The following is a 21050-nucleotide window of genomic DNA, read 5'->3' on the forward strand; positions in this document are numbered from 1 at the left end:
TTTATTGCTTTTCGCCCCACCAGAAAAATCACCAAATTTCTCGCTTCCCCTAAGGACAAGGATCCACCTCTCAGTTATCTAGGCATCTACCATATTCCTTGCTTGTGTGGGTTATCTTATTTCGAAAAAAAAACAGGACGATGTGCTTTTATTCGTCTAAAAGACCACAAAGTCATATATTAAATACCATGAGCGTGAACAGTTTGGACTTGCTGAGCATGCTATGGACACTAGTTCACTGGAAAAACACGACAATAATCCTCCGTAAAAGTCGTTTTCTTATAGAACCTCTCTATAAAGGAACGTGAGAAACTTTACTTCACTGTCCTAACTTAAACACATCCGATGGTCTAGGTCTATCAAAGTAGTAGGGGTGTCACTAATAACAAGATAAAGATCAAGATAAGATAAGGATTCGCGAAGTCATTTTTTATTAAGATCAGTGACATCATGAGTGACCACACATCAATGACACCTTAATTGTTCATTTAAGTTTACAAATACACATTTATTTGACTGAAATTTTCATTGTGAATACAAGTATATTCACAATGAAAAATTAAAATATGCAATTACATAGAAATATTTCACAAGATTTGTCTCTCTTACTATTTTCCTGAAGAAAGAAAAATTCCAAAGGGTTTTGGGCTCGCTCATTTTATTTTTTTACTTTACGGGATACACAAAACAGTACAGTATACAAAACACACACAAGACGATCTGCGGCCTGAAAGAACGAATTACAGTAAATAAACTGAAAATGCACTCGATTGTTGTTCATTATAGGTTTCTGTCCAATGTGACGTCATTGTCGTGGGTATGTGTGACTTCCTGTGTGTGTGGAATTCTCGGTGGTAGTTAGAGTATGGAATTCTAACAAGTGAGATGAGTTTTATTTTTGTTAGCGTGTGGCATAATGGTTTTTTTTTTCAGTTGCCGGCATTAATTTCACAGTAGTGATATATTTTTTTCACTCATTATGTTACATATTTTTTCCAACACAAATAAATAATTATTTAGTCTTATTTCAATGAATATTAGATCTGTGACTATAATTTTCAACTTAATTCCTCTAATCCAGCTTCCAAAGATTATACTTTAGGCTCCCATATTTTTCTTTTGCATTAGTAAGTGTTGACTGAAAGGAAATGAGACAAACAAGGATTGAAAGTAAAGTCACTGCCATCCTCTTCTGTTAATTTCACAATGTAGTGACAGATTGCACTACGACTTGGTAATTTGCACTCGGTTTTTTTTGTTTTTTTTTTGTTTTCGCATTCGTAACTAAACAGAAATCTGAAAGTAGCGTTACCATATTTCTTGAAAACACTGTGCGACATCAATGTCGAACATTAAAAAAAATTGTGAAAAACTGATATTATTATTATCTGACACCTCCAGGGAGTCCACGGACTCATTGAGGTAGGACACCTACCCTACATCTATCCGTCTCCATCACTCAATCCACCAACTACAATGAACCGCAACGAACCATATCATCTACACCAAGGCCATCTACTGCCCATCACTAACACTAGTGTTTTTACCGAAAATCACAAATATCCATGCCCATATCCTGTAATTAATTGTTTTAGAAAAATGTCTAATGCTACCTATTTACATTGTTTGAGTTATCTTTAAACATTTCGCCCATATACACGAAAACCAGAACTGATAATCTCAATTAGAATGTTGGCATCATTAGCATCACAGAAGGAGTGTGCATAAACATCAAAAGGGAGGATATGCGTCATGATTAGACACTGTTGACTTTTACAATCACTCTAAAGGTTTACTAGTGATCAGAACTTTAGCCACCTTTACAATGAGTTACCTTGGTGTTGAACCACCTTTAGACTTGAACTACATTCAGGCGCAAACTTAACTGTTTGCTTACTTGGGATTACATGTTTGGAACTTTGTAACATAGAAATTAACAAAGTATACTACAGAGCTAATATTCATTTGAAATACAAATAACTATTTATTTGTGCTGGCAAAAGAAGTTTCTAATAGGAAATCGCTAACGCAGAGTCAAACCCTTGTTTGTCTAATTTTCTTTAGTTAAACTTACTAATGCTAAAGAAAAATATCACATTTTGAAAAAAAAAATTAAAATTAAAATTTCAGCTTTGAAGCACAAGGAATCGAAGGTAAAATTAATAGCCAGAAGGGACAACAAGTCCATCCCCACAGTTTTGCAAGCAAAAGCAGTTTCTGTATGTCAACGAAGGAGACATAAAAAGTAGATTTTGAATTTTTATGAGAAATGTATCTCTTATTAAGAAATGTGGGAAATCAGGATCAAAGCTACACTGAAGTCGGGATTTTGAGATCCAGTTCAGTGGCCAGATCTTGATGCATCCTTGGAATTTGTTAATTCCATACCTCTCTCTACTTCGGAAAAATCAGTTGTTGAGATAGACAATCTCTTCGCTGAGATTTCGGTCATAAAATTACAACTGCAAGATTTAAAAGTAAAATAGAAAAAAACAACAAGCAGATTGAAAAAAATATATACAGTCTGTGTGTGTGTATATATATATATATATTAGGGTTACCAAGTAATTGGTTATTTTACTCCTAATCCCAAGGAAGCAAACAGTTAAGTTTGCGCCTGAATGTAGTTCAAGTCTAAAGGTGGTTCAACACCAAGGTAACTCATTGTAAAGGTGGGTAAAGCTCTGATCACTAGTCTTAGTATTTTCCATAATGTAAAGCACATCTCACTGAGAGATGTATACTGCAATACATTATGGGTGGGGTCACTACCCAGACCGGTTTCAATCTTATGTATAGGTGAAGCGGGCTCTAAAAATTAGACGATCCCGAAAGATCATCAAATTCAGCGTTGTTCCACTCAATGACAGGCTCACCCCATTACCGAGAAGAACTTCTCAGCATTGGCTCTACCCAGTGGCAGGCTCACCCCACCACCAAGCAGAGCCATAATCTCAGCGGTAACCTACCTTCTAGAGGAGCCTCTCAAAGCCAGATCCACCCCGCACCAGTTTCCACTCTCATTGAGGTCTCATCAGTGAGTAGGTAGACCCTGAAATACCAAGGTTTTAGTAATACAGAGCCTTATCAACTTTACCTATACAAGTTGCTACAGGGTGTTTTTATTTTGAATAAGAATCTCTGGAGGAGATATAGATGTAAATAAGTTTTTTTACCTTGGGAATAATGTATTAGGGTTACTAAGTAATTTTATAAACTTGGTGATTTTACTCCTAATCCCAAGTAAGCAAACAGTTAAGTTTGCGCCTGAACGTCCTTCAAGTCTAAAGGTGGTGGAACACCAAGGCAACTCATTGTAAAGGTGGGTAAAGTTTTGATCACTATTCTTAGTATTTTCTATAATGTAAAGCACATCTCACTAAGAGATGTATACTGCAATACATTATGGGTGGGGTCACTACCCAGACCGGTTTCAACCTTTTTTGAGGTCTCAGTGAGTAGCTAGACCCTAAATACCAAGATTTTAGTAATACAGAGCCTTATCAACTTTACCTATATAAGTTGCTACAAGGTGTTTTTAATAATAATGTATTGTATTGCAGTATACACCTCTTAGTGAGATGTGCTTTACATTATGGAAAATACTAAGAATAGTGATCAGAGTTTTAGCCATCTTTACAATGAGTTGCCCTGGTGTTGCACCACCTTTAGATTTGAACTACGTTCAGGCGCAAACTTAACTGTTTGCTTACTTGGGATTAGGAGTAAAATAACCAAGTTTATAAAATTACTTGGTAATATATATATATATATATATATATATATATATATATATATATATATATATATATATATATATATATATATATATAAAAGCATATTGGGTGATGCGAATTTTCAGGTTGCTGTATTCCAAATGATGAAAACAATATGGTGTGAATGTCAAAACTTTGAATATCTGATGAATTTCTTGCTTGCCATGATCATAAATATTTATTTGAAGGTATACATTTTATTTTTCTTTACACTTTTTTTTTTACATTTGATGTTGCATATTGTTTTCAGAAATATGGTAACCCTGCTTTTAGTTGCTTGTGAAGTTTAAAGTCTTAATTTCTGTTTAGTTATGAATGCGAAAAACAAATTAAGAGTGCAAAAAGCAGTTTCTGTATGTCAACGAAGGAGTCTGTAGATTTTGAAAAGCATATTTTTGAATTTTTATGAGAAATATATCTCTTATTAAGGAATGTGGGAAAGCAAGCTCTAGGCTACACAGCAATTTTCATGAATAAAATGAAGTTGGGATTTTGAGATTCAGTGGCCAGATGTGGATGCATCCTCAGAATTTGTTAATTTCGTATCTCGACTTCTCAGAAATCAGTTGTTGAAATACACACAATCTCTTTTGCTTAGATTTCTGTTATAAAAATACTACTGCAAGATTTAAAGTAAAATAAGGAAAAACAACCAAGCAGATTGAAAAAAAAATATATATATATACGTATATATAGAAGCATATCAAAAGCCCGTATCGACTGATGCGAATTTTCGGGTTGTGGTATTCTAAATGATGAAAACAATATGGGTGTGTGTGTGTGTGTCAAAACTTTGAAAAGTTGATGAATTTCTTGCTTGCCATGATCATAAATATTTATTTGAAGGTAAACATTTTATTTTTCTTTACAATTTTTTTTTATGGTAGGCATTGATGTCGCATATTGTTTCCAAGGAATATGTAACCCTGCTTATAGACACTTGCTAAGTTTAAAGTCTTAATTTCTGTTTAGTTATGAATGCGAAAAAAAAACCGAGTGCAAATTACCAAGTCGTAATTTGCACTCAATGATGTCCCCTTTTCACTTCAACTCAACACATTGGACAGAAACCTATAAGGAACAATAATCGAGTGCATTTTCAGTTTATTTACTGCAATTCGTTCTTTCAGGTCACAGATCGTGTGTCTGTTTTTTTTGCTGTACTGTACTGTACTGTGTATCCTGTAAAGTAAAAAAAAAATGAGCGAACCCAAAACGCTTTGGAATTTTTCTTTCTTCAGGAAAATAGTAAGAGAGACAAATCTTGTGAAATATTTCTATGTAATTGCATATTTTAATTTTTCATTGTGAATATACTTGTAAATAATATTTCAGTCAAATAAATATGTATTTGTAAACTTAAATGAACAATTAAGGTGTCGTTGATGTGTTTTCCATATTTAAGAATATTTATTTTGCTTAGAAAATGTAATAAAGGTAATATTATTTAGTTTTAGAAAATGTGAACATGAAAATGTTCAGTTTCTAAAATAATTAATTACTGGAATCTCAGTTTTACTGCTTTTTTCCTTGCACGTTTTTTTTGTCAGTAGGTTGTAGTTAGACCTTTTCTAAAATAATTAATTAAAGGCTACCAGTGGTGTTCCCCATGCCTCTCTCTCTCTCACACACATACGCATTTTTTCTTTCATGTTCATATTTTTTTAAAACTAAATAATGTTACCTTTATTAAATATTCCAAGCAGAATAAATATTCTTAAATATGGAAAACACATCAACGACACCTTAATTATTAATTGAAGTTTACAAATACATTTATTTGACTGAAATATTAATTCAGTGAAAATATTTTTCTTTTCTAAAATAAAAACAATAATGATAATAATAATGGGGTGAGGAGGACAGGACACCAGTGAAATCCAGTAACTAATTATTTTAGAAATATCTACTGGTATATTGACAAATATTTTCCCATAGTTCCACAAATCAAAGACCCCAACACTTGACCAAATATCCTCCCAGAATTCCAATCTCTAATCATTACCCATAATGCCACATGCAAACAAAAAACTCATCATATGTCAATGACAAACACAGCCACATCCCAGAATTTCACTCTCTGACCATTGCCCACAATTCCATACGCGAAAATTGCAAGCATTCCATACTCATGACGTCACTGATCTTAGCAAACAATGACATCACTAATCCTTATCTTATCTTGATCTTGTTTATAGTGTCCAACCAATCACGGCACAAATCCTTATCTTATTTTGATATTAGTGATCCCACTACTACTTATCCCCTTTGTGGGAGATAGAAAATATTAGCAGATTTAAAAAGTACTAACTTTATTTTGTGTATGTGTATAAAGTTAGGAAATTATTGACTTTTTTTTAGTTATCAGAAATGGAGGGCCAAATGCAAAACAGCAGATCCTGCACCAAGCTTGAAATAATGCTAGGAAGAAAACATTAGTTACTCAGGTGGTGCTTTATAGAATTGTCTGTTAAGGTTTAATTGTCACTCTGTGATCTTGTGCTGACTTAAGCAAAAATTCTACTTTAATGAAGTATTTTACGTGATTCCTCTGTGTTAAATGTGTAATATCAAGAAAGCAATGAGGATTTAAACCATTCTGAATATAAAAACATTTAAGTATGAATTCTTTACGAACACAGAACTTCATGGATTGGAATCTCTACAATTAAGTACATATCGTTTCGAATTCTTACCTGAAAGGGGTTTGTCCACTGTTGTCGAATGGCTTGGACTACTGGACAGCTTCTTTGATACACTAAAATGAGAACAAGGGGGGTAAATATTTAAGCTTTTTATATGAAATAATATTTCAAGTTAGATCCTTTTTATCTCTGTGCGTGAAGGGAGCAATAAAAAAGTAACGCACATATTTACTTAAGAATAGAGAGGCTGAATAATCATTAGCTGATCACCTTTCCTGAACATTCAATCAACCGGTAAAATGAAGCACTAATGCGCTAAATGCTTACATTTTCAAGCATTCTTCATTTATATCCGAACCGAAATTTTCTTTACGCTTCAGTTTGTAATAGAAATCTGGATATCATGGAGTTCATATATTAGGAATATATGATATAAATTGTAATCATATTACGTTTAAACCATGATTTTTAATTTACAAATAGGATAAAACAGCAGAATATGTTTTTGATTATAAAACCTGGATTTTTAGGTGAATTCTACATACACGAAAGATTATATATGATACAGTGGATTGTTAGTCCAATTAACAATCTTTTAGACAATTAACTTCTTTTAGACACGGAATATATACAAAACACTATCTCTCAAGGCTAGTGGTCGATATTACGCTTGCACTAAAGACCAATCGGGAAATTAAACCGTTATTTAGGAATAGAAAAGAGAGAAAAAAAAAAGGTATCATTCCCTAAATTGGAAATCTAAGAAAATGTATCTTTCTTTAAATTAGGAGCATGAAACGACTTTAGTGCTGAGTCTAGGTAAGTAAGTTTCTCCTTTCGTCAGCCAGAACAGGGAGAAGGCTGAAGGTTTTAAACACACGCGCACGCACACACACGAGAGGTAGAACTTCCTCTTTCCCCTCCATCCTGCCCTGACTGTTTCTGCAGTGTAGTCGCGAGAACAATACGCCGTATGCCTTTCGGATGGAAAGGCAATTTTAAAATGGAATCCTGTATATCTGATATCAACAATCTTTCAAGGGCTTTTCAGCTGAAAGCAAGTCTAGCCGGTGTCATATATAGCGTAGGAGTATCCTCACACAAAAACTGGCAAATCGACCAGACAACACACAAACACAGATACAGTGACCTCGCAGCGCTAGTTCCTTCGGTAGGTAATTCCAGTCAAACTAAACCATCCTTCTTAGAATTCTCTCCATTTCTAACATGAATCTCTGCTGCCTTTTTCTCTCTTTCCGTTCTTTGTACATTCCTTCCTCTCTCGCTTTCTCTAATCTCTTCAAAACTCGTTCTCAAAATTTCTTTCCAGTTAATGTATAATCCTGTTTTCGTCAGGCATCACCACGAACTACCCAATCCCCACGTGAAATATCTCCTTTGTATACTTTTATAATAATTTAGTGCATGGCATTCTCAAGCAACAAACTTCTAACATATTCAGAGCACTCCGTCGTCTACTAGGGTTTTGCTGAAAAGGTACTTTTATACCGAAAAAGTGTTTTCTAACAATCGTATAAATATTTTAAAAACGTAATTTCTCACTTCTGAGTAAGAAATAATTTTGTATCTCTTGAAGAAAAGGTAGATAACGCTCAGCATTATTCGTCATGCGGGATGAAGCAAATGCTCGTTTTTTTCCTAAAAACGTTCTATTACACTAATGTAATTTACAGTGCGAAAATGATAATTATGTAGATGCTATTTGCCGTCTTGTATCTATTGCAAGCTCGTATCATGGAATAATTGAATTTGTAGGTACTAATGAGTTTCAAATGTAATTTATGATTATTATGTTGAATACAGAACAGTTGAGTTTATACACAGTTCATAAAAACAATGGAGTTTTTTTTATAAATAATTTATAAAATGTTATTAAAATATTCAAAAATCTACTGAATAAATAAAACAAATTCATATTATTCGCTTGATTACGACCGTTAAGAATACAGTGCTGAAAGACGAACATATCCACACTAATATTAAAAAAACAGAGCATCAGAATTCCTGAAAGGCATTTGTAAGTGCATTAACTAACTCAGAACCCTATAAGAACAAAATAAATTATGAAATGTATTAAGCTGGTGATGTTTTGCTGAATTAAAATCACAAACTATTATCAAGCGAGCAACCTAGTCGCACGGATAAAATATGATAACGTAGACATTTAATTAAAAACACCCCCTTTATATTAAACTCAATCCTCGCCGGCACATATGTCCAGTTCACAGTCAAGTTTATTCATTACTTTTGGATTGTAATTATGATACAAAGTGAGAGCACGGTAATTAAAGTTTTTCTTCTTCATTTTCTAGGAAGAAGGCTAAATGGACACCAGTGATCGCCTGGATTTCTTGGGGAATGAAAAAAAAAATGGTGAAGAAGATTCATATGTACGTGATCAAGATGATGACAGATTTGTAGAACATTCCCTGGGGACAGGCTGAAGATTTTTGAGTTACAAAATAAAATAGTTCATAGTGGAAAAGAGGGGATGTGATATTTTTCAATATATTACAAAGGATAGGTAAAGAAATCAATCCTAGGAAACGAAAGAATATGGCTGTTTGGAATTATGGAATTTGGCTGAAACAACTAAGGCTATAAGCCCAGTTTATGATGTCTGCTAATTGCCTGTGTTGTCTTGGCTGGTTTGCCAGCTTTGCAGGATGAAACATCCGAGTTACAGCAGAAAGAACCTAATTCTGTATGAGACTGGCTAACTTACATTCAGATGAAAAACTCAATTTATTTGCGTTGACCGATTTCGAACCCCGGTTTTTCTAAAAAGCATTGCCAATGCCAACTAATCCAGAAGCTCGTGTAAGAGTGTGGTCAGAAAGGACGCGAGGATCAGATTTTTCCGTTTACTCAGAGAGAGAGAGAGATGAATAAGCTGAATACAGGTAGCTAGAAGCGATCCTGAATGCTTTTGTGAGTGAATGAGTTCAATAATGGTTACTATGGGCCTCCGGCGATGGAGTCCATAGAGATGGGGGTATAATAATAATAACATACACACTATAGTAATAATAATTTTCATGTTACAAAACAAATATACCTGGAATAAGGAGGTAACAAAATCATAACTCTGAATGGCAAAATCTTCATAACAAATCTAAAAAATTCTGTTCAGGAGAAGGAGACTTTTTGGCATACAAACTAGAAAATGACTCTTCTGATCTTCGAGGCAATGACTGTCGTTATTTGGAATAGCAAATAAACATTTACTTAGATCATCAAAATGCGAACCGAAGGGAAAGTAAATATTGAGAATATTGTTTTCTCTATGATTAGTGATGAAATGGAACCTAGAAGTGGTGGATAAAGAGGGGGAGTGGTTTATAGACATGGTCAACAGTCTAGAAAGGAACTAAAAATATTACAATTACCAGTTACACAAGTTCAGTTTTCTGCAATTGGCCTTCTCGATTTCAGTTTTCCAGGCCTTGATAAGTTATTCGCAACTATCTGTAAGCTAAATAGGCTAAAACAGAAGATGGGAGATTTCGAAGAAAGCGAACTCTGCGACATGCTTCACGTTTATTTAAGAAAGCCATGGCATATTTCTTGGAGAACCAAAGTTTATATAAGGGAAGAGACATTAAAGTAGAATGAAAAGTGAATTCTTTCATTCATGTAATAATGTTTTCAAGTACTATGGTCAGTAGAAATAATTTTTGTCAGAAGGCAGAAAAGTAGAATCCAAAACGGAAATGAATGTAAAATAACAGAACGTTCCAATTGGCAGTAAGTCAGATAACAAGAAATAGTGCAGAGTGAGTACTGCTCCATGCGAAAAGCGATCAACATTAGATTGTGATCTGTTTTTACCTAAAGGGTAAAATATCAGCTACAGATTTAGAAAGATCATTGTTAAGGAAAGATAACAGAGACTGGAAAGTAATCAGGATTCTATGTTATTCTGATAAGTGTGTGAACAATTTGAAAAATCGCCAATATAATTGTTTGGAATTACGAAGTGAAGTTCATGAAATCATTTTCACCATGCCTGCCAAATGTATGTGTTTTCTGTAACAGTTTCGTCTAAGAGAAAACTCTGCCGGTTCCATCTGACACTGACCAAATCACCTATAGCTGAAAAGTACTCATAAGCGACGTTTTAACAGAAAAAAATATATATACTGTCTCTCTGATAGGGTATATCAGTCGTGGATGTGCACAAATGTCACGTTTGGAAGAGTCAAGCATCAGTGTTTAATTTGAAAAGCGAGATGAGTATTGATTAAGAAACTGAGTTACGTTTGTGTTAGAAATAAGTGTAAATTTTGAAGACTGGAGATAGAAATGACCATCGCTTGGTTGGAAATAAACTACGTATACACGTGGAAAGCAGAAAGGAAAGAGTTTAGTATGTAATCCTCCGCATCTAATGTATCTCTCTTTGACGTGTAATGGACTCTTAAGATAAGGTAAAACCGGAAGGAACATCTTGGATATGTAGTGATGAACTTGTTCCTCATATTGAGAAAATTCAAGAACACTTCAACAACTCATGACCTTGTTCCCTTCCTCAACATACTACTAGCTCCATGCACATTGGACAGTGTTAATGAAATTAATTGCCAGCACATCTGGTAGTCTATTGAAAGTGTTATAAGTTTTGGTTCGTATAATCAACTTTTTAAAAGTTATCCCCGAGAACGGATGTTGGGATTATCCAGGATGCCCGATGCAAATCTGAAAATATTTGAAAAGTCTTGTGCCACCCACCTAAGTGGTGCCTAGTGCAAAAGTACTTTTTTTATGCGGCTCCAAAACCATGAACGGTCGTAAATCGATAATAGAATAGTACGTCGGTGTGCTAAGTTTTTTTGTGTTAAGTTTTTCTTAGTCTTGACTTTGAATGTTACCTTGTTTATCTGGTTAAAATCCTTGTTAATACCGCTTTAACTGGTTAATACCGTGAGGGAATAAACTGAGCGTTTGGTTGCCGTACATCCACATACTTATGTTGACATGAATCTCTCAGCGTTTGGATTTTATGGTATAACCTTAAAGTCAATCAGTAATTATAGTAAACATACACTTATCTTTAGCTAACTCGAAAATAATGTTTGTGTAGATGCCAGTTTTTCAGACTTGCAAATGTCGATTTTCGGTTGTATAATTTTGTTTCTGATAGAATAGTTGCTAAATTTATATAAATACACGCAAAACATTCGATTATTGACATCTTTAGTAATGTTCTGGAAATGATGAAAGAACCACAAACGAAGTTCAACGATTATATTCAGAATCATGAAGTGACCTGTCAATTGCAAAGTATTAAAATGGAAACAGTAATGAAATGATTTCGTTCGAAAAACTAATTTTCAGTAGAATACAGAACTTATTTCATATTTAGCACTGTAATTATGTCACTAATGATTTCGGTTTTATCGCCTTTTAAAGATGCAGAAATATTCTCTGATATTTGAACTCTTCTCGAAGATATGATTGTAATATGTAGAGTTAAAAATTCCATACATAGAAAATTACAAACTCAATTCTGAAATTTGTGAAACTTTTTTGCAGTGTGCGCCGATCATTTACTTCTTAACAGAACAGATAAGCAATAAATTAATAGCAACACTTATGATTGATTTATACTTCATAATTTTACAAAAATAATGATTTTACAATTAGTATTTTCCAATTCCATGTTGCTTCTTACAGTGCCCTCTTCTGAGTGATGTGAAAATTATTAGTGATTTTCATGAGATTTTATTATGACATACGACAAACTAAATATATTGTCTTTGCTCAAATTCTAGTGATTTCCTTATATACACACAGTGATTGGGCAAATAAATAAATATACGAGTATATCTGATATGCTGCAAATTAGGAAGGAATGTATGTCTCTTTTTCAAGACAGGTGATCTTTCATAAAAATATTGTACGGTGTTTGTTTTACGCAAGATAATCGTTAATAGTCGGGATAACGGGATAACGGTCGAATTATATTCGTGTCAAAGAGAGACTTTTGAAAAAAAAAAGTACAGATTGTGCTATTTTGCTTGAAGTTTTTTCAAACGGATTTACAATGTTCGCACTTAGATCATAATATGGATGTTTACTCTTCATAATAAGCACTGCAATACTGCATAATAAATAAAGATGGTTGTTACCTTTATTATTATGCAGTAATGAAGGGTAAAAATCTAAACGTACGTGTATAGGCAATCGACACGTACTTTTAGATTTAGAAGAAAAAAAAAACGTTTTCTCATAAAGTTGTGTAAACGGCTACATCAGCAATATTTTCCTAAACAAGATATGCAGAGTCAGCGTTCATAAATGATAAGGGAGATATTTATACAAAACGGTTTTAAATATTCCAGCTATTATTAGGTTTAAGGGAAAAAAGTACTAGATCGAGGTCAAAAGGAAATCAAGCTAAGCATGTATTTTGGGCAGAGGTTCACACTCATCTTTAACCAGTTGGTCTTAATTTTTGTCTTCTTCCTTTAATAATAGTTGTAGTTAAAATTTCAAATACTCCAATTTATCATTAAAAATTTTAACTCAAATTATAATAGGCTGCTTAATACGATTCTAGAAGAGGACATAACGAATTGTTACTAAGCTTTACTAAGCTGAGTAATAATAAGTTTGAGTAACTGATTAATAATATAATTCATTACTTGCCAAAAGCGCTTTAGAAAATCTAAATATCGTTATCTATATATATATACAAAAGAGGTACTCGATTTGGAATCAAGATAAAGAAACTAAAATACTGCTTTAGCTTAGTAACAAACAGAAATCGAACACTAAATTTCGTTTAACTATTTTAAAAAACATCATTTAAGCATTTACTAATACTCTCCACGTAGTGGAGAGTAGAGATTTCTTACTTTCCATAAATAACAATTCACATCAATGTACGAAGGCTGTTCACAAAAAGTCCGGGACATACGAGCATATGAGCTACAGGAAAATGTCCCCTCGAAATATTCTCCTCCAGCTTCAATACAGTATTTTTCTCACTTTTGGAAACATCTCTGGAACTGTTCTAAAAGAATGACTGAGTTGCTTTGTCGCATTCTATTTAATTTCGTTAAGTATTTGAACCTTCTGTTTAAGTATGGATTTTAGCTTAAGGAATAAAAAGAAGTCGCAGAGTGCTAATCCTGGTGAACAGGGTGGGTCAGGTACGACTGTGATATTTTTTTTTTTTGCCAGAAACTCAACGTCCAAGCGAAGGTCATCTTCAATCGAGTTTCGACCACCTTTATACCTTTTGAACCATTCGAATGTGTTTGAAGGGATTAGAGCATTATCTCCGAAAGTTGTTTTAAGCATTTGATAGCTTTTTATGGTAGCTTCGTTTGCCAAGTTTTACTCAAAACCTGATTCCAGCACGTGGTTCACGAATTCATGACATGCATATACTAAAAACTCGTGTTCTGCTTTAATTTTCAAGCTATATTTAAGATTAAGGTCTTTTTATTTTACATTTTATTCACGAGCAAATTTGAGACAGTACTTCCTGCCTTCACTTTTTCACTCTTCAGTTAACAATAGAGTCCTTGATGGCAAGTTTTAAAACTTGCCATCAAGGACTCGATAGTTAACTAAAGTTTAATACAATAAAACTACAATTCAAAGCCCTAACGTCAACTCTGCGTTACATACAGTTTACGAACTAAGCCTTATCCTTATTATTTGATGAGTCTCGCTGGCTGCAGGTGCCTTATTAAAATAAATTACGCAATAAAAATGGCGAAAATGAATGTGGTTCACTTTCATTTATTTCATGATATTCATAAGGTGCTAAAGATATAGAATGATAGCTATTGCAATCGTAAAACATTCGGTAGGTTATATATGAGGGAATAGCATGTTCAACCATCAATTCTTTATGAAGGAGAGTTCAGCAATGTTCTTCTATATGAAAAGCCGTCCACTGGGAGGAGACACTAGCCCGCGGGTGTAGAGACATTTTATACTCTCATCTGGTGCCACCCCCATTTGAACATTTTCGATATTTTACAAATATAACGAATGCTTTCTTTAAAAAATTAAGAATTTTTCCAGCTACTTGTAACAAAAAAAAATTAGAACGCTAAGAATATACCAACATGCTTCCATGAATGCTGGCTACATCACCTGTTATTGTTATTATTATTATTATTATTATTATTATTTTTTTTTTTTTGGTTCTTACCTCAGACCAATACAAGGATTGCAAAAATTAATGCTATTAATAAAGCCACTGGAAATTTCATTTTAAATAATCAGAGAAGGATTAGTCAGTTTATCAGATGATGGTGGGAAATTAAGAGAAGCAGTTAAGAAAATCAAAACAGAAAACAAAAAGTTAGCATAAAGTTAAAAAGAGGGATAAGGAACATGGTTACAATCTGTTTTGGAATGGAAGAAAGGTAAGGAGGATTTGTTTCGATGAAAAACTGCTCGTTTTTGTAGTTAGTTTTTCGAATCGTTTGGCATGCGAATCGAAATGAAAACATCCTCGACCTGCTTCCCTTTATATTCCGGGTCAACTCCGATTTTCAAATATTTTCCTTCTTACCAGTCTTTTAATTCCCATTCCTATCTTATCTCTTAAGATCAATTCTTTTACATTAATGCACTTCTTTCACCGATTTTACTGTCGTCCTTTCACTACCTTAATAACGAACACCAATGTCAAATAAACAGACTAACACTTAACCATGCTTTAAATCTATTCTTAAAATATACATGAATCTAATAAGCGCATACATTGTTAAAAAAAAGCATCTGAAAATGTAGTTATTTATGCATTTTTGAAAACTGCGGCCTGTTAATATGGATGCATGAATAAAATAATAATAATAATTAAAAAAGGCTTAGCCTAACTTTTTTTTTTTAGCTTCGTTGTGCTGTACATTTTTAAGTCTCCCATAAAGAATAACGTTCGTGATTAGAATGTCCTAGAGCGAGAAATGATAAAATTCATTGATATTAACTTAGCATTAGCAGAAACATAAGGAAGATATGACTGACTAAACGTTTCATCTTTTTGTCACAAGTTAGTGCAAAAAAGAAAACCTGAGCTTCAGTCATTACTTCTCTTGGAGCATAAAATGCTGTTTGTTTGTGATGAGCAATATTACTGAATTCAAGACAAGATAAAGTTATAAACTTCGGACTATTTTATCGCTTCTAATGTCAACACTTGGCTAGTATGGTATCAGTTTAGCCGTTGTGATATCACTATAGTAGTTTCATCAGTAGTTCCCACGAAGAAGTGAAATGCAAAGCTTCTGCATACAGTATACGTTTTCCCTGCAGCCCATAACTTTATTGAAGATATTTGCATTTTTATTGTTTATAAATTATTATTATATAGCTACTGTAAAGAGTTCTGAAAATTTAGGGGAAAAAAACAACTGTCAATTTTCTTTAGCAACAAAAATTATTCCTGAATAAATGTCTATGATTATTGAGAGAACAGATAATATTATGTATAATAATTATAGTATATATAATTCTTTTGTATATAAAGTTTACACTTTACACTGTAAGAGTTTAGTATTCTCGGAACATGGCACTAGCTTAATAACGAACGTAAAAGAATCAAATATAATTTATTGCCAATATTTCGCCTGCATGTAGTTCCAAATCAAATGTTATACAGAAGAGACAAGTATTAGGTTTTCTGCTAAAGCAGCAATTCTCTTTCCAGTCGCAGATAGACGATACATCTAAGTTCAGCAAATTGGCTACTATTGCTCTGGAAAAAGCGTAATCCACCAAGTAATAAACCCATTTCGTAGTCGCCAATATCTTAACTTTACTCCATTTGATCCCTTTGTGGGCGGGTATGTGAAGGAATGAGTTTACATTATTCCGCTACCAAGTACACTTAATGTACTGAAAGAACGCATTGGCCAAGCCATTTGATCAGTAGTACCTGTCAGGAGCGAGTATAACCTAGAATACTGCCCGGTTACTAGAGTGCACATATGGAATCATTGACTTGGCAAAAAAAAAAAAAAAAAAAAAAAAACACCTTGGTATTTTCTAAAGTAGAGACATAGAACATAATGATTTATAAGAAAAGTCCCTGTTTTCACACAGATGTTTTTGTTTCAGTGGTCTCTCTATTAAATATCTGATGTGGACATACATGCACACAACAACAAACTACTTTATTTTTATCATAAAACGAGCATCTCGCCGCACAAAATTCATGCAATTTCACTAGGGATATTCCTCTATAATTATATTTCCCTTTTTTTTATAAATTTATACGACGAGAGCTTAACTCCAGTTTAACTTTACTCCAGGGAGTAAAGCACTCATTTTCATAATTAGTCAACCTTACGAATTATGCAGTGTAGAAACACTGCATGATTCGCGACTGAGCCTTTCTGTTCTCATGTAACTGATTTTCTACAATACCGAAATTCACTTGACTGCATTCTCATGGATATTTACCATCCTCTTTCTGTTATTGTTTATTTCATTTAATAATTTTTCAAAATATTTACTCCAAAACATCCAGAAATTATAATCTTCAGCTTTATCATTTCCAATAAATCTAAGCCAAACTTTGGCCTCTAAGCTTATACATTCCGGTTTCTTCAAAAATTCTCCGAACATTTTACTGCCTTCATGATATTTATCTTCTGTATTAGTTTTGAAGCTTCAAGTCACTTATGTTTGGCTACTTTTGTATGTAACTTAGTTTTCTAATATCTTTGTCTGTATTCTGTAAATACACACCTTGATTTACTAGCATGAACACTTTGATATAATTTCTTCTTTTCGGGTACTGACTGCTTCTTTAGCTTCTTGTGTCAACCATGGAAATTGTAATTTTTCTATCCGTACGAACAGGTTCATCACATTCTTTCCTACTCCTGGTTCAGTCAGTGTTTATTTCGGATTTTTGCCACTCAGTGTCTCTAAGGTCTGGTTCTTATTTGAAAACTCTTACTTTTCTAGAAAATAATATTTGTGTATTTGAGTTTACATGTAATAGTTGTTTGACCGATTCTTTTAAGAAATTGAATACGAACATCTTCCAATTTTCAATCCAATTTAATCCTCCAATAAGCAGTGTGGTGGTCTCACACCGAGCGGTTACATTCGTCCTGCCTACAGCCATTCATAAATATCCTTGCTTGTTACAGGATTCGAACCCACATCCTGTTGTGGAGTCCAAGTACACGCTACCCACTCAGCTAACGATGCAGGAAAAGTGAATTCTACAAATTTCAAGTACACTTTTTTTTTCTCCTGTTATCGTGAATAAATATCTTTCTTAATGATTATGGTGATTATCAGGGACTACAAAGAAACGGGGGGTCAACTATATTTATCTTATCTTCTCCCATTCCAAATGCAACCCTACAAGACACTGTGCGGAAAATGTTCCCAATTCCATTGAACCTTTTTGCTTCCACGCATCTATTTTGGTAACACAAAATCAATGAACTAAGTGCAACGATCTTTTAAAAGTTCTCAAGTAAAAACTAAGCTGCGTAATCTTAAAATAAATTTTTTTTCATTGTCAACAAAGGTAAGGAAAATAAGAAAACATGTAAGCTAAATATAAGTTGAATTCTAAGCAACAACGCAAATAAAATGACAGTAACGGTCTTGAAGGTATTCAAGTAAGTCTTTTTTCAGGGAAAAAAACAAAACTAATTCAAAAAGCATCTTAAAAATTAATATGCCATTGCCAAGTAGCCTAAGGAAGAGAAGAATTTCTCGCAAACACTGCTAACGTTGCATAATATTTAAAGTATTGAAATTTCCTTCTTTATAAACTGAAAATAAGCATCTCTTGATATAACGTAATAAATCAATTCTCTTTTAACCAACCAGGAGAAAAAAAATGAATGCTTTATTATAGCCTCCAATGAGAGCGTAAATTACACGGGCATTATTACGAACGTTTTTCCAGTGACATAATTATGATTTGACAGCATACGGAATCGTAAAGAACGCGTTCCTTCGACGCATCTTAAAATTAATATACTTATTAAATTTTCAATCTATTTTTAAATTATTTCCTATTTGCATATATGAAAGAATTTCATATATGTACATATTACTCGTAGCTTTGGTTAAAAACAGACATCTTTAAGACTCAAGATTACACAACTAAAAGCAACTCTAAGAAATAAAAATCTTTTCAAGTAAGTTTAATAATTTCATTATTGTAATATATTAACTATACGGACTGTATTAACAATTCTAGGCCTAAGGAGTGAGGGGGGGAAGAGATGATTTTTAGGAAAATAATCATTATCTGAAATATTTTTAACTATTTATTAAAAATTATTAAATATTTTAAATATTTAATAACTTAAGGTTATCATTCAATTAGGTTACAAACTTTACTGGTTTCCAGATGGTACCTCACTTGGTTCAAGAAATATAATATTAGCAAGCGGAAAATTATTAAGTATGTAAACTAGGAGGTGTGTGTATTTCGTGCTTGCTTATTCTTTTTCTAGAAATGAGGCTGAGTTATCCGTTCTCAGGACATTACTGCAGAAAATTGACGATGTAATTGCTATGGAGATTAAAACAGCACTCTGGGAAACAAATGTTTTCAGTTAAATGTGATGTGCCTTGCAGATCAGGTTTATACAGAGAGGACGCAGTCGATCAGGTAGACAGTCAATGCTGCGTTAATCATTTCTTTCACTATTTCGAATTTTGAAGAGTAATGAAAAATTTTACTTTTTTAAAACATTGTAAAATAAAATCCCTTATAAAACAGTGAAATACCACTTACTTGTTGCTTGATACGTTCGTCAAACTGACATAGTTATTCCGGACATTCTTCAAGCTGTGCAGGATTTGGGCAAATGGAGTGACTATCAGCTCTTCACTATGGCTAGAATAAAACAGAATATTCAGTATATTACATATTGAATATATATTTGAACGTTGTTGCCTTAATAGAATCTTTTAAAAATTGTAGCATAGGTAGCAATCCTACATATGTAAGAGTGCTGAAAAAAAAATAGATATTACACCAATTATGTTTAATGTCGAAAATGTGAAGTTGATGACAAAAATCGTTAAATATTTCTTCATTGAAAATTAAGAAACTTTACAGATTTTAGTTCCTTTTATATTTTCCTGTGGAAATGTTTATAAAGAAATCAAAATTTCTATAACTTTAACAATTTAATAAAATAATGTTTACAATGTTATATGAGTTTATACTCATATTCAATCTCGGTTAAGATTAGAAAAAATCAATTCTACAGGCATTACATGCGAAATTATTATAATTAAGTGGACTGCTAATGGGTTCGAAAGAGCTACCACAAACACATCTATGCTTCCACGCGATGTATTTATTATAAAAGTAGCTTGTCAATATCTCAATTAAAATTAGACTGATGGGAAAGGCAACAACACTTGACTAATTTTCTGCTCAATGGTCCTGAATTAAAGATGATAAAACCTGTCTGAATGCTCTGAATACATAATTTGAGTGATTAATCAATTATGTGGCGGAAAACCATAAGATTACTACGTATTCTAAAGAAAATCAGAATTAAATGAGTATCCAAGTTATTATACAGATATGAATACAGTTATGAATCTGAATCACATCAGAGGCGATGAACTAAAGGACATGGCTCATTCTTAAGTAGTGTTCAAGGGCAGATTGACTATGGAAATAATCTACGTCTATCGGGTCAAATGACCATGCTTTAAAGTATTTTTTATATCCACCCTGCAGACGAGATGTTACAAAAGCTACAGCGCCGGTGTGATCAGGCATATTTGCTGTGTAATCTTCATGATGTTGATTGTTGCCTTAATACAGAAAATTTTACAGATAAAATAGACAAATCTTAAGATGCATTTTCTCCTTGTATTATACTCTTTTATTTTTCCTAGTTCGTGATTTCACCTCCCCCCAGGTGAAACACGCAGAATACATACAATTAACATTCAATTATATGCTAACCTGGATTTAGTTACTTCAGCTACTATAGCCAAATCGTAGTAACTGTTGCATCGAGGACAATTTTCATTATTCACACGATTTCTCTCTTCATTCTGTTTGCAAGAATGAATGAAGTTTGAAAGAAATTAGGATATTACGATAGTTCCAATTTTATTTCTCACTTTCTAAATCTCGGAGCACTTGTTTCTTTTCTTTTCTTTTTTTTTTTGCAGAATTGATAGCGAAACCCTTAGAGAATTTGCTAGTGCGTCCAAAGACGTAGTCATTTTTAATGTACTTAATTAAAATTCTTAATGTACCTTGAAGTATATTACTTAATGTACTTCAAGGTACATTAAGTAATAAGCATAAGGCTTTTTAATTTTTTTCACGTTTCAAGTGTGGCAGTTGTTGCCGGCTGAAATATGATATTTTGAACAACGGTGTTTACCTAATTATAAGTTTTCCACATATAATAAATATTTTCATTTGTCGATTTATCCCCGTAATAGAAACTTCAGCTGAATCACACTATGGCAGCCAGCAGCCAATGCAAGGAACTAAGACTATCATATTGTAACATATCAAACTGCGGTTTCTGACTTCAGAAAAATTAAAAATCCTCCCATGGTGAAAAATAAAGTTACGGTTTAATGTGAATATTATGATTCTTTTTCATTCTCATTTATT

General features: G+C 33.1%; 1 protein-coding gene across 5 annotated transcripts in view; it reads right to left on the bottom strand.

The window, feature by feature from the left end:
- The window catches only part of LOC150104220 (3',5'-cyclic-AMP phosphodiesterase 4C-like), a 360345-nt gene that overhangs the window by 31915 nt on the left and 307380 nt on the right, over nucleotides 1-21050 (bottom strand). For all 5 annotated transcript variants that reach the window (XM_090396234.1, XM_090396235.1, XM_090396231.1 and 2 more), the window contains 2 exons: nucleotides 19188-19289; nucleotides 6473-6534 (listed from right to left, as the gene is read on the bottom strand). In XM_090396234.1, coding sequence (XP_090252360.1) covers nucleotides 6473-6534; nucleotides 19188-19289 — 164 coding nt within the window. The remainder of the gene's footprint in view (nucleotides 1-6472; nucleotides 6535-19187; nucleotides 19290-21050) is intronic.

Source organism: Typopeltis vanoorti, chromosome 8 (assembly GCF_054136105.1).
Source record: "Typopeltis vanoorti isolate ZY-2024b chromosome 8, IOZ_Tvanoo_1.0, whole genome shotgun sequence".
In the NCBI taxonomy this organism is placed as follows: domain Eukaryota; kingdom Metazoa; phylum Arthropoda; class Arachnida; order Uropygi; family Thelyphonidae; genus Typopeltis; species Typopeltis vanoorti.